Source organism: Tursiops truncatus, chromosome 3 (genome assembly GCF_011762595.2).
Source record: "Tursiops truncatus isolate mTurTru1 chromosome 3, mTurTru1.mat.Y, whole genome shotgun sequence".
Lineage (NCBI taxonomy): Eukaryota > Metazoa > Chordata > Mammalia > Artiodactyla > Delphinidae > Tursiops > Tursiops truncatus.
Window position 1 is genome coordinate 56872592 of NC_047036.1, and position 23623 is coordinate 56896214.

At 36.9% G+C, this 23623-nt stretch overlaps 1 protein-coding gene across 1 annotated transcript in view; it reads left to right on the forward strand.

The window, feature by feature from the left end:
- The first annotated feature begins 375 nt into the window (after positions 1 to 375).
- Positions 376 to 23623, forward strand: part of FCHO2 (FCH and mu domain containing endocytic adaptor 2) — a 116100-nt gene continuing 92852 nt past the window's right edge. Inside the window, exons 1-2 of the mRNA XM_019929868.3 lie at positions 376 to 527; positions 16124 to 16215. Of these exons, the coding sequence (XP_019785427.1) occupies positions 495 to 527; positions 16124 to 16215 (125 nt within the window). The 5' untranslated portion in view covers positions 376 to 494. The remainder of the gene's footprint in view (positions 528 to 16123; positions 16216 to 23623) is intronic.

The following is a 23623-nucleotide window of genomic DNA, read 5'->3' on the forward strand; positions in this document are numbered from 1 at the left end:
CTCAGGAAGCGAGTCTTGGCGAGGAGGAATAGAGGGGGCAGCCTGGCTGTGGGTTCCACTGTTCCTGGCCGGCCCCTCTCTTCGCTCCGTCCCTCAGCCAGTACCCATCGCACCGCGAAGGGTGCGAACAGTCTCCCGGGTGACTGCTCCGGTGCGGCGTTCTCCACCGTTCCCAAGAAAATACTCTTTCTCAGACGAGCCCGCGCTGGAGGGGGAAGGACCGGACTAAGACCCGGCAATGGGGCCCGAGGCGCATGCGCAACCCAGCCTAGGCGTTTGAGTGTTCGCTCCGCAGCGGCGGCCGCTAGGTGGCGCATGCGTCCTGGAGGGTGCGGGCCGGCCTCTGGGAAGAAGGCGACGGCGGCGGCGGCGGCGGCGGCGGCGGCGGCGGCGGCAGCCGCGGCGGCGAAAGGCGGGGGCGCCGTGGGGGCCGGGCCAGTGTTTACGGAGCGGCGGGAGGGCGCGGACGCGGAACCCAGCGCGGCGGCGGCAGGATGGTCATGGCGCATTTCGTTGAGAATTTTTGGGTAAGAGAAGGATGTTGGACATTGTGTGGGTTTCGGAGTCGGAGAGTTTCTGCGCCTGACCTCGGCCTGCGTGCGCTTCGGGCGGCGGCGGCGGCGGCGGCGGCGGCGGCGGCGGCGGCGGCGGCGGCTCCGCGGGCAGGGCCGGCGTCCTCCGACCGCCGCCTGCTGCGTCCCGCCTGGATGAAACCCGTCGGGCGATTCGCTGGCTTGCCGCCCTTGCGGGGGGCGGGGGCTGTCAGCGCGGCCCCTCAGCCCGCGGTGGGGACGCCGAGGGGCCGCCCGCCGCCCGCGCTGGGACAAAGCGCCGGATGGGGCGGGAGACGGCACCCGGCCCCGCCGGAGACTCCGGGCGCCGGGCGCGCTCCGCGGCTCGGACGCGGACGACGGGCCCGCGGCGCGGCCGCCCCCAGCTGCGCGCTGCCGGCGAGTGCGGGTTGGAGCCGGGCGGAGGGGCTCCCCTCATTCCCACCCCGCAGGCCCCCATCTTAGCCCTTTGGCCCCCCACCATTTCCCCACGAATTCCCGGGCGGGCTTGGGCTGGATCAGCACTTCCTCTCGGCCTCGCAGCTCGGCTCGTTGGTCTGCGCCCAGGACTTTGCCTCTGGGCCTGTTCACAAAGCGTTTAAAAGTTGAATTTAATGGAACTGGATTCCTTGGGCTTAAATGCGCCGATACGTCTCCCTGTTCTCCGTGCTCCTTCCCCTTCCTCATTCTTTCCACACCCTCCTTTTAACTCAGTATTAGCGTTAGGTGGTTCTCTGAGAATGAGTTCCCAGTCTCCCTGTGGAGTGTTTTTCTGCAGTTATTGTTTGCTGTAATGGGAAGCACAGTTCAGCCATGTACATGAAAGTAGTATGTGTACTCAGGTATCTCAGGAATCCCATTTTATGGCTTGACAGTTGCGAGTGCCACAATTCCATTTTAGTTAAGACGTAGAAATATTTAAAGTGGTACTCTTAAAGTGAATAAGGTATGTCTTAAGTTCTTAATTTCTGAGTGTTTCAAGCATGGTCCTGCTTAGTATTGAAATCAGTTCATAGTTATTTGTTTTGAATGTTCCTTGTTTTCCACAATCGACATAAATACTAGACGTTAGGGTGTTTTTTTTTCCTTTTTTAGGAGATTTATTGAGGTACAATTCACCTGCCGTATAATACACCCATTTAAGTTAACCATTCAAGGATTTTTCGTCTGTTCATAGAATTGTGCAAATGTCACCACGCGTTTAGAACAATTTCATCATCTCAGGAAGAATACCAGTGTTCATAAGCAATCACTCTACATTTCCTTTTTGCCTCAGTCCTAGGCAACTAATCTGTAGATTTCTGCCTATGTAGATTTGTCTGTTCTGGACATAATCATATAAATGGGTTCATACATGTGGTCCTTTGTGACTGGCTTCTTTTACTTAGCATGTTTCCAAGGTTCATCCAGGGTGTAGCATGCAGTACTTAATTCCATTTTATGGCCAAATAGTGTTCCATTGCATGTGTGGGTGTGTGGGTGTGTCTCTGTATCTATCTATCTCACATTGTATTTATCCATACATCAGTGGTAGACATTTGGTTGGTTGTGCTTTTTGGCTATCATGAATAATGCTGCTATGAACATTTCTGTACAAGTTTTTATGTGGATATATGTCTTAATTTCTTCTGGGAATGGGATTGCTGGGTCATATGGTAACTCTGTTGAATGTTTTGAGGAAGGGCCAAACATTTTCCAAAGTGGTTGCACCATTTTACAATCCCGTTAGCAATGTCTGAGGTTTCCAGTTTTTCCACGTGCTGGACAACACTTGTTATCTTTTTTATTGTAGCGTTGGGTGTGAAGTAATATCTCATTGTGGTTTTGATTTACAATACATGATTTTGTAAGTATTTTCTCCCATTCTGTGGGTTGTCTTTTTCACTCTTTTGATGGTATTATTTGAAGCACAGAAGTTTTAAATTTTGATAAAGTCCAATTTGTCTAATTTTTCTGTTGTCACGTATGCTTTTGTTGTCATATCTAAGAAGTCTTTCCTAACCCAGGATCACAAAGGTTTACTTCTATGTTATTTCTATGGATTTTATATATAGTTTTAGTTCTTACATTTAGGCTTATGATCCATTTGAAGTTAATTTTTGTGTACGGTGCTGGAAGAGGTACAGCTTCGTTTTTTGCCTGTGGGTCTAGTTGTCCCAGCACTATTTGTTGAAAAGGCTCTTCTTTTTCCATTGGATAGTTTTGGCACTCCTTTCAAAAATCAGTTGACGATAGATGTATGAGTTTATTTCTGGATTTTCATTGGTATCCCATCATCTATCCTTATGCTAATACCACACTGTTTCGATTACTGTAGCTTTGTAGTAAGTTTGGAATGGGGAAGTGCAAGTGCTCCAACTTTGTTCTTTTTCAAGATTATTTTGGCTCTCCTGGGTCCCTTGATTTTCCATATGAATTTTATATTTAGCCTATTGATTTTAGACTTCAGGTTTTACAATGGCAATTTGTAAAACTTCTATAAGGATTACTTAAAATTTGGTGTTGTTAGAATGTTTTGTATTTTTTTTTTAATTAATTTATGGGTGCGTTGGGTCTTAGTTGCCGCAGGCGGGCTTTCTCTAGTTGCGGTGAGTGGGAGCTACTCTTTGTTGCAGTGCTCAGGCTCTAGACTTCAGTAGTTGTGGCACATGGGCTCCGTAGTTGTGGGTCGCAGGCTCTAGAGCACAGGCTCAGTAGTTGTGGCACATGGGCTTAGTTGTTCCGTGGCATGTGAGATCTTCCAGGACCAGGGCTTGAACCCGTGTCGCCTGCATTGGCAGGTGGATTCTTAACCACTGCACCACCAGGGAAGTCCTGTTTTGTATTTTTGGATGCATGAATGTGTTTTTGAAATTTGCTAACTTAATTCAAAATTGCACGTTAACATTTTAAGGTTATCTTTTGTTTTGTGTTCATTGAGTTTTGAACATAGCCTTTTTTGATGTTTTGGCTATTTTATGAATAATGCTTTATGAACATTTTTTGCAGGTTTTTGTGTGCCCCTTGTTTTCCCTCTTAGTAGAGGCATGGAAATAAATTTGGTTATCTGAAATCTAGAGAGAATCCCAAGTCTATTTTGTGTTTTAGTGTTTGCCTTCACTTCCAATATTGAGTACAAATAGTTAAAATATACTGCATTTTATTTTACTTCCTGGTTGGGGACGAAGGCTCTAAATTGGATCTTAAAAAGCTCCAAAGGAGGACTAAATGAATTAGGAAACCCTGGGAACTAAATAACTTCTCAGAATTTGTTAGCTGTCTATTTAAGACAACTTAAAAATTTACCTATTTCTGAATCATTTATAAAAAATTTCTTAAAGAATTTGTAATATTAATTTCACTTTTCTCCCCTAATATTTAAAGTGGCACTGTCAAAACAAAATAAAACTTGTCAAAGTGAGGTAACGGGAACCTTTAAAATTTTAGGTTTCTAACCAAACAAGCTGTTAATTGTTTTTTTCCCTACATATAAAAAGACAGATCTTTTTGTTGTGGCATTTTATTAGAGGAAAATTTGAATCATTCAAACTCTCTTCAAGTTATTTTGAAAGCAGCACATCCTGCCTGTTTCTTTATAGCTTTCTTAAAGTAAAACTATATGCTACATTACAAATTCCTTTACCTAATACTATACTTTGAAGAAAAAAAAATATCCCGAACTTCCTACACAGCAGGTGTTTTGTTGCTGATAAGTCAGTTTTTGCCACAAAGTATAGTGTCACAAAGATAATCAAGTTTAAAATGTTTTTCTTTCTATTAAAATTGGACAGCAAAAATAATGTTGATAACAGAAATCCACAGTTACCTTTAATATATAAGAACAGTTAGTCCTTCAAAAGATTATTTAACTTCAAAAAGGTATTGACAAATATTGCACTGAAGAAGTTTCTCCATCTGCTGCTTCTTTCTCAAAGAGTCAAGTACTAGTTTATAATACTCTTGATTATATATGTCAGCCTTACAGTATAGTGATTAAAATGGCTTTATATTTTTTATATAAGTCCAAATTATTTAATTCAAGAGTTAAAAAGTTTTTTTTAAGGAATGGATTTCATAGCGATAATTACTTAAGGGGAGAAAACAAGTGAGCACAGCATACCTGATTTAAATACCTTATAAGCCTCATTTTACATAGTAATCCCAGTCTATATAAGATATAAAGTATTCCCCCAAAGACACCAGGTATTCTTTAGCATACATCACATTGTAATGAAGTGACATTTTTAGTTAGGTGACTTTTTCCAAAGATCTCCATTCAGCACATCAAGAATGAATGAATAATTATCTTCAGTATTTTTGTTCTGAAGTTTTTCCTTATTTCTTTTTAAAAAAATTTTTTTTTCTGATTAACCAGTACAGAAGTCTCATACCATTTATCTATTGATTTCACTGGTATTGTCATGCTTTACTTTTAAATAAATTCAGAGCACTAGGTTATACAGTTCTCTCTTGGTATCCTTGGGAGATTGGTTCCAGGACCAATACCAAAATCTACATGATGCCCAAGTCCCTTATATAAGAGGCATAATACCGTATATCCAAAATTTGATCTGTCATTACATGGATAAACTGGGAGGATTAAAATGTTTTTAAAAATCTGGAGTTGCTATTAATAGGACTTTGGAATGCAAAACGTTATTATATTTTTGCTTGGTTATTTAGTCGAAATTTAGTATCCTACATGAGAGACTAACAGCCCCCCCCACACACATATTCTTTGGGGTTATTTATCCATATGAAAATTTTAAAATATACATCTTTAAAAAATTAGTTGAGGCAACCATAGAAACCCAGAATATAGACTTTTTATTACTTGAAATTTCCAAATATTGTAGTTTGGGGTACCTGCTTAGGATCTGATCCCATCAGATGATACACTAAAATTTTTAAAGTGTGTAGGTTTGTATATTTACATATATACAGTAATTAACAAATTTGCAAAATTTACGTGGTTTAGTATTTAAAAGGTACAAAAGGGAATGTAGTATAAAATCTCCCTTTTATCCACCCATCAAGATCTCTCAAAAGGTAATCACTGTTACCAATTTCTTATGTAGCTTTCCAGAAATAACCTCTATATATACAAGCAAATAACATACATGTTAAAATGTGTTATTGTATAACTGTAAGCCAGTTAGCCATGCCCAAACTATTTTCAACTGCAACAAGCTATGAAAATTCAAACTACAGATTCATCTAACTTGGTTCAAATAGACTTGACAGGTAGATATTATAAAACTATAGTATTTAATTTACTTCTTTATTTTAAAATTCTATTTTTGACTGCATTGGGTCTTTGTTGCTGTACTCAGGCTTTCTCTAGTTGTGGTGAGCGGGGGCTACTCTTCGTTGCGGTGTGCAGGCTTCTCATCGCGGTGGCTTCTCGTTGCGGAGCATGGGCTCCAGGCACGCGGGCTTCAGTAGTTGTGGCTCGTGGGCTCAGTAGTTGTGGCTCGCAGGCTCTAGAGCGCAGGCTCAGTAGTTGTGGCACACAGGCTTAGTTGCTCCGCGGCATATGGGATCTTCCCAGACCAGGGCTTGAACCTGTGTCCTCTGCATTGACAGGTGGATTCTTAACCACTGCGCCACCAGGGAAGCCGAAAATTATAGTATTGTAGATGGAACTAAATGTTATTGTCAGGCTGTTAGGGTTTTTTTGGGGGGGGGGGGGCGGTGGAAGGGTGCTTTTGTTTGTTTTTGCCTTAATCATTGAAATTGAGAAATTGATGCTGATTTAGTGTGCATAAGTTTAATTTAGGGGAAGGATTTTAGAGGACTGATATGGAGTGATAAAAATTTGCTGTCTGGGTTCTTTTCCAGCCCTACAGACGAAATCCTAAAGGTTCTAATCCTTTCAGAGCTACTTAAATTATTTTGGCAAACGCATGGGAGAAGACTATGCTTTGTGTCATCCTGCACTTTTGATTACCCTAAGCCCTTTGGAAATACATATATATGTATATATTTTTTTGCGGTACGCGGGCCTCTCACTGTTGTGGTCTCTCCCGTTGCGGAGCACAGGCTCCGGACGCGCAGGCTCAGCGGCCATGGCTCACGGGCCTAGCATGTGGGATCTTCCCGGACCAGGGCATGAACCCGTGTCCCCTGCACCGGCAGGCGGACTCTCAACCACTGCGCCACCAGGGAGGCCTCCGGAAATACATATTTTATACACACATACACACACATATTTTGGAAGGAGTTTTTTGAGTCACGGGATATCTCCTGAGATTATCCACATCTTGATTTTATAATTCTCAAACAATTAACAGAAGCACCCTAAGAAGTCTGTATACAAATATAATGGCATGGAGACATACAGAAAAAGGAATAAAGGCTTGGCTTTCAATTTATCTAGTGTGGAAAAATGAAAAGATATTTGAATTGGAAGAATTTTAGTAGGAATCTGGTCCAGAGAGATAAGCAAAAATTGGTCAGATGTGAGGGAAAACAAAAGCAAAACAGTAATGGAGACCTGTAATTACAGTTGACCCTTGAACAATGTGAGGGTTAGGGGTGCTGACCCCTGTGCAGTTGAAGATCAGAGTATAACTTATAGTTATTATAGTTGGCCCTTCCTATCCGTGGTTCCCCCATAACTGCGATTCCACATCTGCGGATTCAAGTAGTACTGTAGTATTTACTGTTGGAAAAAATCCACGTGTAAGTGGACCTGCACAGTTCAAACCTATGTTGCTCAAGGGTCAGCTGTCTGTCTATTGGTAAAGAGGCTAGAGAATGTTGCTGGAATGGCCAGAGGCAGAGAGGATTAAATTGGGAAGTGATTAGTGAACTGTGTGATGAAGTTGAGGTACACAATTCCCTCATTTCCATCATGCACATGCTCCTTAGTGGAATTGCAGGAGTAAAATTATGGAAGATATGACAAGCATGTTTGTTTGACTTTAGGGATAAGATAGGAAGGTATGATGTAAGTAAAGCAAATTGGTGGTGCTGGGGCCTTAAATAAGAAGTGTTAGTTTTTAGTTGGTTGAAATAACAGCCAGTGAAGATGTTTTCCTTTTTTATTTATAACTTATTATGTGCTCGTTAAAACACATAAGAAAATAAAAATTACCTAAAGCCTTTTACTCTGTCCTCTAAGATTTTCTTTGGAAGTGTAAAATTCAAAACAGGTTCTACTATATAGTTCTGTATCTTGGTAATTTCAAATGATATTAACATCAAAACATTTTTCTCATGTGATTAAGTATTCTCTGAAAATATTTTCAGTATAGGTTTCATGGAATGGATAAGATGTAATTTTTTTATAGCATTCCCCTTTTGGACATTTAGGTTACTTGCAGTTTTTGTTTTTTTCCATTTATGAATTATGAGGACTGGAGATTTAAGTGTTAAGGTGAACAGAATGTCAGATTAAGAAGGTAGCCTTGTGTGTCTTTCCAAGCATAGATTGAAAAGTTTTTGAGAAAGCTGAAATTGTTGTTTTATTTTATTTTTCATTTTGAAAGTAATGAAAACTACATTTATTTACAGAATATTACAGAAAATTTGCAAGATAAAAAATTAGCTCAAAACTATTTGCTTCTGCTATTTTTGTTGTGTCTATATGGTATCTTTTTAGATGGCTTGAAGGGTTTAACTAATTGGAAGAGCTGAGTTGTAATTTAAAAGATTAGGGAGGAGTATTTGAGGGGTGAGAAAATGATTTTTTTTAAGTAATAATATTTGTTTCCTTCACTCAGTCGACAGATGTGTTTGAGTCACCTTTGTTCCGACTGCTGAGCAATGTTCATTCTAGGTTTTAATCACTGTTTTCTGCTTTAGCAATATCTTGCCAAGAGTTCTGAAGAATAGTTTTAGTGATCTTGTGTGAAAATTTTAATACATAAATAGAACATTGATTAGAAGAGATTATAACTTGTGGTTGAATGTCCTGTTTGCCTGTAGAAAAACTGTGTGCATGTATTTTATTCTTTTCTTCCTAGCAGTTTTCAAGGCAGAAATAGACCTGGAGGGCTGTCATTGCATATTTGTTGAATTCCTATCAAAATGTCTAGAAGATTCTTCACTAGAGGGGCCATTCTTCAAAGCAAAAAAATATCTCCAGAATTAGTTAAATGTTTCATCATGTTTTTTCAGAGAAGGCAGGATAAAGTGAGATTACATCAAACACATATTAATGGTATATTTTACAGTGACTTGTCCAAGGTTACCTAATAAATGTCAGTAAGAGCTAGAGTAAAAGGAAAATGTAGAGAGGTAGGAAATGATGATATTTATTTATTTATTTTTGAGGCAGTTTAGAGTTGAGAGGAAGCTTAGGCATGTTACTGCTATTCACATGATAGTACCTCCTGACCCTTCTTTTCTCCTTCCAAAAAAAATTTTTTTTGATTAAAAAGGAAACGAGGTAAAATCAACGTTTTAATGAATAGCCTGATTATACAGTGTACACACTTAATCTTTTGCCTGTTTTTCTAGTTCTCGGACTTATCAAAAGTGAAGAATATCCATGTTTTTAATTTTAGTGTTGGTTTTACTGTTGCTCTTAAAAGGTCTTTGAAGGAGAAGTTTCAAAGCCTTAATTAAAATCTATGGGATTTATAGTTTTGTGCTTTTACACTATTACTTTCTGTGGCTCTCTAAAACCCAGATATGTTAACAGTTCCATTTTCTTTAAAATAGGAATTTCATAGCATTGTTAATAGAGGAGTGCATTTTTTTCTTCAAGTGGAAATATTTTGATTGTATTTTATGTCTATTAAAATTTTTTTAAAGTATAAAGTTATAAGATCAACCAGAAAAAGATGTTTTGAGTTACCAAAATAGATTTGATGACTTAAACTTTTTAACTTGAAATTTCAAGGATATCTCACTTGTCGACTCTATATTAGACCAGAAAAAAATCTGTACATTATTAGTGACTTGGTGACCTTACTTATAACTTAGTTATCTTTTCAGCTAAATTTCACTTTAATTGATAATTTAGATGCAAAACAATATGCATAACATGATCTCATTTTCATATTAAGCAGTAAAATGTTTCTATATGTATGCAAAAAGGAATCTGGACTGATATACATCAAACTGTTAATTGCAGTCATCTTACTTCAATTAGAGTATTTAGGGGACACAAAGGTACTAAGTTTGTGTTCTCTTAAAGGACCTGTATGATTCTGGATTTCCATCTTTAAAGGATGATGAAACTTTTTTTTTCCACTTCATATTAGGAATTATTAAAAAGATTTTTACACCTGTTTATATTGGATTATAACAAGATTTTATTTAGCTCAAGTCACATTCGGGAAGCTTTGTATGGAAATGCTACCTCTTTGCAAAGTGCCTTGAGATTGGCAGAGAAAAGATCCTGTCTTGGTGTAAACCTTCATTGTAATTGTCCTCCTTGGGTCAGCAGTGGTGTTAGTAGCTGTTTTTGTCAGTTAATACTGAAAATTTCCCTGCTAGAATTTATTGATTAAAAATATTATTTATTTAACTTTTTTGACAACTTTATTGAAATATATTTTGTGAACCATACAGTTCATCATTTAAAGTGTATAGTTTAGTGGTTTTGGTAATGTTCACAGATACGTGGAAACCATCATCACAGTCAGTCTTAAATTACCTCAAAAATTTTCATTACCTCAAAAAGAAATCCCATACCTTTTATCACCCCATGTCTCACCTTCACCCCACCTCAAGCAATACACTAATCTACTTTCTGTTTCTATAGATTTCTCTATTCTGGACTTGAATAGGAGGGGAATCATATAGTATGTGGTCTTTTGTGACTGGCTTCTTTCTCTTAGCATATGTTTTTAAGGTTCATCAATATTATAGCATGTATCAATATTTCATTTTTTGTTTTCTTTTTTATAAATTTATTTTATTTTATTTTTGGCTGCGTTGGGTCTTCATTGCTGCGCGCGGGCTTTCTCTAGTTGCGGTGAGCAGGGGCTGCTCTTTATTGTGGTGCGCTGGCTTCTCATTGCGGTGGTTTCTCGTTGTGGAGCACGGGCTCTAGGCGCGTGGGCTTCAGTAGTTGTGGCACGCGGGCTCTAGAGCGCAGGCTCAGTAGTTGTGGCACACGGGCTTAGTTGCTCCGCGGCATGTGGGATCTTCCTGGACCAGGCTCGAACCCGAATGTTTCATTTCTTTTATGGCTGAGTAAATTCCAGTGCATGGGTATATCACATTGCTTATCCATTTGTTAGTTGATGGACATTTGGGTTGTTTTCACCTTTATTATGAATAATGCTGCTATAAACATTAGTGTACTGATTTTTTTGTGGACATACGTAATTTCTTACATGTTGATTAATGCATAAGCTAGCTGAAAATAAGCTCATTACTGATGAGTAAATACCTACTCTTAAAAATCTAGCTATTCAGGTTTGGATTTCTTTTTGGTGTTCTAAAATTGATTGCAGTGATGGTGGCACAAGTCTGTAAATATGCTAACATTTTTTGCCTTGTACACTTTAAATGGCCAAATTGTATGGTGTGTGAATTATATCTCAATAAAATTGTTATTAAAAAGAATACGGCTTCCCTGGTGGCGCAGTGGTTTGAGAGTCCGCCTGCCGATGCAGGGGACACGGGTTCGTGCCCCGGTCCGGGAAGATCCCACATGCCGCAGAGTGGCTGGGCCCGTGAGCCATGGCCGCTGAGCCTGCGTGTCGGGAGCCTGTGCTCCTCAACGGGAGAGGCCACAACAGTGTGAGGCCCGCGTACCACCAAAAAAAAAAAAAAGAATAAAAATTTGATCAGTAGAAGAAAAAATATTGGCCGTTGATAAGATTTTATATCAACAATTGTAGTGTACTTGGGAGAAAATTGCATTTTACAACTGCTTGTCAGTATAGCTTTTAGCTCTGTTACTCCTGTATTAAAGACTTGACCTGTTTATTATTTTTTTTATTAGAAAGTTAACCTATGCTCTGAAATGAAATTATTCCATTTTCCAGAGATAATTTGCTGTTAATAGTTTGCTATATATGCCTTCAGATTCTGTTTGTATGCATATATGCAACCTGTTATTTTTTCAATGGAAATGAAATTTTACGTATACTGTTTCATACCATGCTTTAAAACAAAATTTATTGAAGCACATTTTACATATCATAAAATCTACCCAATTTAAGTGTACAATTCGTTGATTTTTAGTAACTTTACCGAGTGGTGCAGCAATCATTAATTTTAGAACATGATCATCCTCCCAATAATTAGATCCCTCATGTCCATTGACAGTTAATGCTCTTTTCTACCCTCAGCTCTAGGTGGCCACTAATCCACTTTCTTTCTCTATAGATTTGCCTGTTCTGAACATTTCGTATAAATGGAATCATACAATATACGGTCTCTTGTGTCTGGCTTCTTTCAGTTAGTCAAGTTTTTATGAGGTTAATCCATAAAGTCATATGTGTCTGTTTTTTCCTGTTTATTGCTGATTTGTATTCCATTGTGTGGATCTACCTCATTTTGTTTCTCCATTCATCAGTTTGGGACATTTAGGTTGCTCCCAACATTAGATTATTTTTGGCTTATATGAATAATTACAACTTGCTCTTTTTCTCACTGACATTATGTGTATCTGGGCAGATTTAAGAAATTAATACTTAAAAATGTACTGCAATTTTTTTTTACTGCAGTTAAAAAACACTATATGTATTTCATTGTAGGATATACTATCATTTGTTTAACCAGTAATGTTAATGGCTGTTTCTGAGTTCTGTTTTTTCACAATTATAAACAGTACTGCAGTGCATATTTTTCCACATTTATCTTTGTATGTGTGTTTTTGTGGTATAGATTTCTAAAAGTGGAATTGCTGGATTAAAGGGTGTGCACATTTACAGTTTTAGTAAAATATTGAAGACCAGAAAACATCTTTAGCTATAATTCTTTTTGATAATAAAACTCTGTCATCAACTTACTTGTACATTTGTGTATTTTAGTTAGCCAAGAAAAAGCAAGTTCTGCTTGCTTGAGTTAACAGAATATGTTAAGAAAAAAAATTTTTTGTGTTGAAAATGGTAAACTTGTGGTCACCAAAGGGGAAAGGTGTGTGTGTGGGGGGGATAAATTAGGAGTTTGGGATTAACATACACACACTACTATATATAAAATAGATAATCAACAGGGACCTACTGTATAGCCCAGAGAACTCTACTCAATATTCCGAAATAATCTATACAGGAAAAGAATCTGAAAAAGAATGGGTATAGTTATATGTATAATTGAACCACTTTTCTGTACACCTGAAACTAACACAACATTGTAAATCAACTATACCCCAATATAAAATAAAAATTAAATTAAAAAAAGAGAAAATGATAGGAACATATCCACTTCAAGGTCAAGGGTGATAAAATGGATATGTAATTCAGAAATTTTACTGTTATTTTACTTGTCTTTGAATTAGACTAAAAACATTGATGGCTATTAAAAAATTAATAGAACCTACATGGGGGTACTTTTAGTTAAAAAAACCTGGGTAATCGCACATGGTGACAGAAATATGAGTTAAGATTGCCAGTTTCAGGAGTGGTCTTCCCCATTTCCCCAGAATTTCCATTTTTTTTTCAGGTGAAGACACTGAAGCCACTTGTCTCCTACTGTATTTTTTGACATATGTATGTATTTTGACATATGTATGTATGTATGTATATGTGTGTATTTAATACACTGTCATCTCTTATGAAAAGCTGTAAAGTAAGTTTTTGACAAGGTGACAATAGGCCTGGGTTCTTGGTATTTGACTTTGAAGTTTTTTCTTTTTAAAGATACATGTATATTTGTGTGTGTGTGTGTGTGTGTGTGTATGTGTGTGTGTATGTGGAGAGAGAGAGCTATTTGAAGTATTACAATTTTTTTTTAGTTTGTGCCAGAGAAAAAGTTAATGATCAATAAATGTTTGTGTTAATAGATTTATGAAATTAAGAAAACAGTGCCTAGAATCAGGCGTATTACATTTTTTAGAACTCAGTAAATGGATGAATACCCAAATAGGAAGAAATGACACATGGATTTGTAATCATGCAGCGTGTTTATGTGTAGTCGTTAGTGCCTCTTGAAGCAGACCTTTTCAGCTTCACATCCGCATTGGTATTTTTCCTTCTCTTTCCAAGTGAAGACCTGAGGGATGGAATAGCTAGTACTGTTTCCTAAGGTATATTATATTACTGTTACTGTAATAATATTGTTATATTGAATGGGAAAGAAATTAATAAATCTCATTTCCTCTCTTGGTAATTTCAAGTAATATGCTATTTGCATATCTGAACTTCCCAAATAAAGAGCTTACTTTTTGAGAACTTCTTAATAAGAACCTAGATTTCTGAATGTAATTTAACCATTGTTTTTTGGCTGTGGTTGCGCGGCTTGCGGGATCTTAGTTCTCCAACCAGGGATCCAGCCTGGGCCCCTTGCAGTGGAAACGTGGAGTCCTAACCACTGGACCGCCAGGGAATTCCCCCCCCCCCCCCCGCCCTTTTTTTTAAACCTTTCCTTGATTCATTAATGTTTACAGTACTGTAACAGTGAAACAAAATGCTCAGGACCTTATTGCCCCAGTTACTAGATGATCTCCAAGTTTTCTTGTTTTCTTTTAAAAAGAGAGATGGTAAATATTATTTCTTCTAATAGTCTGTGTGCTTGTGTGAATAGCCCTTCAGTACCAGCTCATTTCTAATTTGAATATGCATGATGAATATGCATAATACACATTGGGAACCCAGGTAACCTGGCTTGTTAGAATTATGTGCAAATGAAGACTGGTAGTTGTCAGGGGAGAACTTTGGGGACTGAGAGCTCCAGGCTTTGGATTTTATAGTTTTAGATTTCAGATTTGTTTTTTTCAGGGTTCATGACTATGTTATGGGAGTTGGTGGATAGTTTAATTATTTGTAGTTTCTTTATTATATTCAAGTAATGGAATGGATCCCTTGGAGGATTCAGGCCCTTGATTATTTTGTCTATAAATTTACTAATCTGCATGATGATGTTATTTTTGCTTGCTATAGACTAGTGTTAATGGTTATTTCAGAGAATATTATTTTGACTGGAATAAATTTGCATGAAAAACCCAGAGAAAGTAAATAACTAAAGTTAGATCACAGATATTTTCTTTATTTTAAACATGAAAAATTGTAGAAGCCAAATGGATGTGTTTAGATTTATAGGAGACTGTAGTTTTATTTTATATTCTTTTTTTTTAAAATTTATTTATTTTTGGCTGTGTTGGGTCTTCGTTGCTGCGCGCGGACTTTCTCTAGTTGCGGCGAGCAGGGTCTACTCTTCGTTGCGGTGCACGGGCTTCTCATTGCAGTGGCTTCTCTCATTGTGGAGCACGGGCTCTAGGCGCACGGGCTTCAGTAGTTGCGGCATGCGGGCTCAGTAGTTGTGGCTCACGGGCTCTAGAGCACAGGCTCAGTAGTTGTGGCACACGAGCTTAGTTGCTCCACGGCATGTGGGATCTTCCTGGACCCGGGATCAAACCCGTGTCCCCTGCATTGGCAGGCGGATTCTCAACCACTGCGCCACCGGGGAAGCCCTATTTTATATTCTTGATAAATGGAAATGGATGTTCAAATGCTAGGGATATTATTTGTATTATTACAAATATGATGTTTTAATTCATTGTATGTATAACAGTCTAATTACTTGCTATATTAGCTGACAGGTTTATTAGGGATCACTTCAGCTTAGCGGGAAGTTCCTATAATATGTTTCCTGTTTTTGGTGGACTGTGGAAAATTAAGTTTCAGTTTGCATAACACTTGCTTACGGCATTGCTTTCTGTTTCCAACAAATATATTCAATTCTTCATTATTGTCACTGAAGAAAAATAAAAACTGCTAACTGCAAAAAGAGTTGTTGAGCTTAGTTTATAAATAGTCTTTCATTTCACGTATAAAATTGATATTTCTGATGTTTTCTGTGTTATGACTTGCTAATTTAGCTTTATATTGGATTAAATGGCATTAGGATTTTCTAGGGTTGTATAGTAGTCTAGTTGTGTTAATTTCCCATTAGTTGAGGACTAGCCAATAGACTGTTACTGCTCTTTTATTAAAATTTTATCTCCTTTCTCACATCTCAAGTTGTTTAAGTTTATTGAAAGACTTAGATTAGTGATTATAAAGTGTTTTGTGGTATTTAGTGCTTATGTGATTAGTAAATTCTGTCTTGACTCAGAAGTCAAGATTCAGTTATTTTAAAGTACAGACTCTGAGTTAAATAATCAGGAATCTCTCAATGCAGGTTAAAGGAATTGACATGGGATTTGGTAATGTATTTTAAAAGGTCCATGTTTATCTTTTCTAAATTATGCTGCATTTATTAAAAATTCAGATGAATTTCATTAATATATCTTTATGAGTGATTATAGAATGTATATGTGTGTATTGTGTGTATATGTGTATATAATATATTGTAAACTGTATCAAAGCATACAGTATTCCTTTGATACAGTTTAAAGTTATACAGTTAGAGCAACAATGGTTAAATTAAGGAAAAACAGCTCATTTGAGCATTAGAATTGCATGTTAGTTATTCTTAAGTCATTTTGATCTCTTTGTTAAACTAAAAATCTTTTTAAATTTTAGGGGGAAAAAAATAGTGGCTTTGATGTCCTTTACCATAATATGAAATATGGACAGATATCGACAAAAGAACTAGCAGATTTTGTAAGAGAAAGGTATGTATTTTTTAATAAGTCATTTAACAATTCATTATCAAGATAAATTTCAGAATATAAATAATTGAGAAAATTTTAGTTGGATTTAGATAAAAGTAATCAGTTACACTTTTAAAAAGTATACTATAGTTATACTTTAAAGTAGTGGTTCTCTGTCATCTACACACTGAGGACTAAATAGTGGCTGTCAGTGGCATTGATAAACTGATTTGCAAATCACTGCTTGAAAATATTATCTATATATTTTTCATTGAATATGCTAGCAAGGTGATACAGTGGAAAAACTGAGGAATTTTGTAGGATAAGATATTACCATTTCTCTAAACAAATATGTCGCTAAACAAACTTTTCAAATAATTTGAAAAGACTGTTTTCTGAACTTGTAGTTTAATTATGTATTATTATAACTTTTATATTTAAAAAGTCCTAAGTACATGTTTTTAAATTGTGCAAATTCAGAAACATAATTTTTTGTTACTCTTAGAATACAATAGTCAATTACCAACTATTAAAATCAGTATAATTTTTTTTGAATTCTATTTTTTTTATACAGCAAGCTCTTATTAGCTATTATTTTATATATATTAGTGTATATATGTCAGTCCTAATCTCCCAATTCATTGCACCACCACCACCCTGCTTTCCCCCCTTGGTGTCCATATGTTTGTTCTCTACATCTGTGTCTCTGTTTCTGCCTTGCAAAGCAGTTCATCTGTACAGTTTTTTCTAGATTCCACATATATGCGTTAATATATGATAAAATCAGTATAATTTGATTTGATTAAGGCTATTTTGTGGCTGGACCCACTTGGTAATTTTTATGTGAACACATTTAAAATCTTTACGTTGCTAACATAGGGATACTTTGCCTTTAGATACAGTACTTCATTCATTTATTTTTTCAATATATATCCCATGTCTGCTGTGTGCCAGGCACTTGTCTGGATTTTGGGGTTAAAGAGGCAGCTTCTGCTTCATGGAGTTTGTCAGCTGGTAGGAATTGGGGAACAAACTATTCCATGTTTAGACAAATCCTCTTTGACTTCCATCTTTCTACTGGAGTTAAAAGGGGGACCATAAAGCCCTAAGTGCTATGGATAAAGTTGTCCCTCACTGGCTCACTTTTCATCACTAGCCAATAGTAAAAGTAAAAGGAGAGACTCTAGTACTCTGCATCTCCCGGCACATCCCCTAGCCTCCTTCTCCCCCAATACTTACATCACTACTATAATTATCTACCTTGAGACCAACAGAGCAGTGGTAATTATGCTTTTTAGCCCTATTTATGTCAGTTAAGAAGTCCAGGACTCCCGGGTCATCCCTTCTTTGCTCAGAATCTGACCCCTTAATGATTCTGTGGGCAGTGAGACACCTCCTTTCACTCCCCCTTCCCTACTTTATTTTTCTTCATAGCACTTAACAATCACCAGATACAAGTGATATTTTACTTATTTATTTGTCTGTTTCTCCCCACTAGACTGTAAACCCCACAAGGTCAGGGATTTTCTTTTTTTGTCTTTTTTGCTTATTGTTCATTCTCCTGCACTTAGGATAGAGCTCAGCCCTTAGAAGGCCCTCAGTAAAGATTTTTTGATAGAATGAATTTCTAACATCACTGTCCTGATCCAAGCTATCATTATTGTTGCCTGGACTGCAGCAGTAGCACCTAACTGGCCTATCTACATTCATTCTTGTTTTCCTGCAACTTATTCTCTGTACTGTAATTGGAGTGTTTTTTGTTTTCTTCAAACTACAGATCAGTTTGTTACTCCTTGTTTAAACCATTTCAGAAGCTTCCTATTGCTCTTAAGACAGAACTGTGTGGTCTGATCCCAAATTGCCTTTCAAGCTTTAGCTCACACTAGACCCCTCTTTATTCAGACTCCTTTTTCCTCTCCAGAGACATTGGCTATTTTATTGGCAGGCTTTTTTTCAGTCCAGATTTTGTACATGCTTAGTCCTTGTTTGTACATGCTGACCTTACGAGGTCAGCAGTGTGCTTACTTCTCCACGGATGCCTTTCCTAATCGCTCTGACTAGGTCAAAATCACTTATTGTAATCTCTCTCAACATCATATATCTCTTTGTAGTATTTATAAAATGTTGTAATACTCATTTTTGTTATTTGTTATTGTTTCTGTTCCTTATAGAGGAACAGTATACAAAATTCTGTTGTATCCAGTGCCTAGCACAGAGCCTGGCACAATCGGATACTCATATTTCTTGAAGGAGTGAATGATAAAGAAAGGAAGAAAAGATAGACATAGGCATATGCTATGCACTAAGGACTTTGCATACATTATCTCATTTAACTGTCAAAACTCTAAGTCCTATTTTATAGATAAGAAAATTGGGACCCAGAAATGTTAAATAACTTCTTAACTTAGTCATTCAGACTTTCTTTCTCTCATATCCTCATCCTCTCCTCCCCACTTCCATGCTCCCTTCATTTCTCCTCCCTTTCTCCTTTGCTCCTTTCTTTCTTCCCTCCCTACAGCTTTATTGAGGTATAATTGACACACAATATGCTGCACATATTTAAAGTGTACATTTTCATACATTTTGACATATGCATGCACTCATGACCATCACCACAATCAAGATAGTGAACATATTCATCTCTCCTTTGTAATACCTTCCTTCTGTTCCCCCCCCCATCCATAAGCAACTACTCATCTGCTTTCGACACTTTGGTTAGTTTGCATTTTCTAGAATTTTATGTAAATAGAGTCATATAGGATATACTTGGTTGTCCAGTGCTTTCACTCAGTATAATTATTTTGAGATTGGTCCATGTTGTTGCATGTGTCAGTAATTCATTCTTTTTTGTTATTGAGTAATATTCCATTTATGGATATATTGTAATTTATCTGAAGGAAGTTAGTTGTATCTGTTTTTTGAACTTTGTAATGAGTGTATCAATTTAATCATAGAGTAGATATTTTTTCTGACTCCTGTTACTCAGCACTTTTGTGAGATTCGTGTTGAATTTAGTATAATTTATTTACAATGCTATTTAATATTAAATTATGTAAATTTACTAAATGTATTTATCTACTATTGTTGACAGACATTTGGGATGTTACCAGTTTTTTTACTGTTACAAGTAATACTGCTTTGAATATTCTTGCACACGTGTCTCAGTATACACATATTTAGATTAGTGATTTACCCTGGAGTAGAATTGCCAGGTCTTAGAGCATGTGTATGTTCAACTCTAGTAGTTAATGCCAAAGAATTTTCCAAGGTGGTTGTACCAGTTTACACCAGCAGCAGCCTTGTTGGAGGGTTCCAGTTGCTGCATGTCCTCATCAACACTTGGTTTTGTCTGTCCTTTAATTTGAGCCATTCTGTTAAGTAGTACTCTCTCATTGTGGTTTTAATTTGTGTTTCCCTGATGAATAATGAGATTGAACATCCTTTCGTATTGCATCTTTTCTTTTATGGCCATTTGTGTCTTTTCTTTGCATCTTTCCTTTTTGCATCTTTTCTTTTATGAAAAGATGGCCATTTGCATCTTTTCTTTTATGAAGTATCTCTTCATCTTTTGCCTATTTTTCTGGTTTTTTTCTTCCTTTAAAAAAATAAGTTGAAGGAATTCTTTATATATTCTAGATAAAAGCAGTTTGTAAGTTATGTGTTGCAAATTTATGTAAATGAGTTTGAGTTTTATATGTCGTCTAGCAGCCTGGTGATTCTTGTTTATTCTGTTAATTTTATTTATCTGTACATTCTTTTGGATTTTCTGTGTGTGTAATCATCTTGTGAAAATGACAGTTTAATCTCTCCCTTTTTAATACCCTTTTATACCTTTTATTTCTTTTTCTTATTGCCCTGGCAAATACCTCCAGTGTAATGCTGAATAGAAATGGTGATGATAGGCATCCTTATCTTGTTCCCAGTCTCACATTTCACTCTTAAATATTTATTCTAGTTTTTTTCCCTGCTATTTATCAGATTATGGAAATTCTACATACTATTTTGGTAAGGCTTTTGTTTTCCTTTCTAAAAAAATCATGAATGGATGTTTTCTTTCTTTTGTTTTCTTTTGTTAGTCTGAATTACGTTGAATTTTGAATGTTAAACTAACTTCCCTTTCCTGGTATAAACCAAACTTTGTGGAGATGTATTATTGTTTTTATACATTAGTAGAACAGTTTGCTACTATTTTATTTCTTATGTTTGCATCTGTATTTATCAGTGAGATTGGCCTGAAAATTTCCTTTCTCTAAATATCCTTCTTACGTTTTACTAATCAAGGTTTGTTGGCTTCATTAAAAGGGGTTGGGGAGTATACCCTATTTTTGTATTCTCTGGAAAAATTTGTGGGAGATTATAGTTTCTTCCTTATGTGTTTTATAGAATTTGCTGGCAAATCCATCTGGGCTTGAAACTGTCTTTGTAGGAAGGTTTTAAATCACATATTTAATTTTTTAAATAGTTACAGGACTATTCAGATATTGCAGCTCTTCTGTGAGTTTGATAAGTTATATTTTAAGGAGTTTTCCTATCTCATGTAAATTTTCAAATTTATTGCCAAAAAGTTATTCTTAATATTCTTCAATGAAGTTTTAAAAATGTCTACAGGATCTGTACTGACATCCCACTTTATTCCTGATATTGGTTATTTGTGCCTTCTCCCTTTTTTCATGATCAGTCTCATTTGATGTTTGTTTGTTTGTTTTTTTTGGTACGTGGGCCTCTCACTGTTGTGGCCTCTCCCGTTGCGGAGCACAGGCTCAGGACGCGCAGGCTCAGTGGCCATGGCTCACGGGTCCAGCCGCTCTGCGGTATGTGGGATCTTCCCGGACCGGGGCACGAACCCGTGTCCCCTGCATCGGCAGGCGGACTCTCAACCACTGCGCCACCAGGGAAGCCCTGTTGTTTTTAATAGTGTGTACAAAGAACCAATTATGGACTTTGTCTCTTTTTATATATTTATATTCTGTTTCATTAACTTCTTTATTTCCTTCAACTTTGTGTTCAGTTTTCTGTTCTTTAAATTTGGGGGGATGGATGCTTAACTTAATGATTTTCAACTTTTTTTCTTTTCTGACATACTCATTTAACTCTATAAATTTCTCTCAAGCATAACTTTTGTTCTACTCCACTAGTTTTGAGAAATAGGATTTTCATTATACTTTGTTTAAATTTTTAAAGTTTCATTGTGTTTTCTTTCTTGCCTCTGTGGGTTATTTAGAAGTGCATTTCTTAATTTCGAAATATGTGTTGATTTGTAAAGGTATATTCTTCCTGTTGATTTCAAGCTTAATTACATTGTGATTAGAGAACATACCTGTATGATTTCAATGTTTGGAAATTTGTTGACACTTGGTTTATGGACCAGGGTAGAGTCAGTTTACTAAATATCTCTATGTACCTGAAAATATTTTGTATCTGTTGGGTATTGAGTTCTATATGTATTTATTATGGTAAGTTTGTGAATTCTGTTGTTTAATTCTAATATATCCTCACTGGTTTTTGTTTTTTAATCCTCATTTTATCAGTTCCTGAAAGAGCTGTTTTGAAAATCTTTCATATTGATTGTGAATGTTCATCCATGTAGTACTGCCAATTTTTGCTTTATATATTTGGGGCCATGTTAATAGATGGATAGAAATTTAGAACTATGACATCTTCAGGTGATTTGAACTTTTTTTCTTTCATTCATTATGCAGTGTCCTTTTATGTCTCTAGCAGTGTTTTTGCCTTGAAGTCTTCTTTGTTGTTATTAAAGTGTCATCTGTTTGCTTTTGGTTAGTGTTTGTATTTTTTTCCTTAGCTGTGTTTTTGTGGTGTAGATATGTTTCTCTCTTGTTTTTAAAGCCATTTTCAAAATCTATATTGTTTAACTGGAGCATTTAGTCCTTTACATACAGTATATTTGCAGATATATTTGGGTTCAAATTCGTTGTGTCAGAGGTTGTCAAACTTTTTGTGTAAAGCCTTTGTGTGTGGTCTGGTCTCTGTTGCAACTATTCAGCTCTGTTCTTTTAGTACAAAAGCAGCTGTAACCAACACGTAAATAAATGAGCATGGATGTATTCTAATCTTTATTTATGAAGACAAACAATTGGCTAGATTTGCTGATGGTGCTGCAGTTTGCTAACCCCTTTAGTATTTTTTTTCTATTTATCCTACTTGTTTTATATTTTGTCCTCCTCTTTCTTGCCTTTTGGCCTTAAAAAGTTTTCTTTTATTCTATTAATTTTTTTTCTTCTATCACCTTAGAAGTAACAGCCTCATTCTTTTAGTAGTTATCCTAGAGATTATAACATATTTCCTTGATGTATTAATTTCTAATAATAATTGGTACTTTTATCATCTTCCTGAAAATGCAGGAACCTGAGAACACTACCACCTCCTGACTTACATGCTTTATATGCCATTTGTGTGTGTGTGTGTTTAACTTTTTACTCTGGAAATTAAAAGTTTTCTATTTTTAAAACACTTTTTATTGTGGAAATTACACATATATGCCATTTTTGTTGTGTGTTTCTTTAGCTTTTTATTTGAAAAATTTCAAACTTAGCCAAAAAAATAGAGAAAGTATTACAAACCACTAAGTAATGAACTATAATATAGTTTCAACAGTTTTTAGTATTTTGACAGTCTTGTTTGAAACAGTTCCCTGACATCAAATTATTGCATCCATAGATACTTATGTATGTGTTTTTTTTTTTTTTTTTAAATGTGCAGCTTGATCCTATGGACAGGTCTGTAGGCCAGAGTTTTTTTTTTTTCTTTTTCTTTTTTGGCTCTGTTGGGTCTTCGTTGCTGCACGTGGGCTTTCTCTAGTTGCGGCAAATGGGGGCTACTCTTCATTGCAGTGCGTGGGCTTCTCTTGTTGTGGAGCACGGGCTCTAGGTGCATGGGCTTCGGTAGTTGCAGCACGTGGGTTCAGTAGTCGTGGCTCGGCTCTAGACCACAGGCTCAGTAGTTGTGGCGCACGGGCTTCGTTGCTCCACGCCATGTGGAATCCTCCCAGACCAGGGATCAAACCCGTGTCCCCTGCATTGGCAGGTGGATTCTTAACCATTGCGCCACTAGGGAAGTCCCTATGTATGTATTTCTAACAGCTAATGACTTAGAAGACGATAATATTACCCATCTAACAAAATTAATGGTAATCAAAAAATATTTTTAGTATCTAACCTAGTTGATCTTTTTTTAAAATTAATTTTTTTTGGCTGCGTTGGATGTTCATTGCTCTGCGTGGGCTTTCTCTAGTTGTGGTGAGCGGAGTCTACTCTTTGTTGCGGTGTGCAGGCTTCTCATTGCAGTGGCTTCTCTTGTTGCAGAGCACGTGCTCTAGGTACACAGGCTTCAGTGGCACGCAGGCTCAGTAGTTGTGGCTTGTGGGCTCTAGAGCACAGGTTCAGTAGTTGTGGCGCAAGGGCTTAGTTGC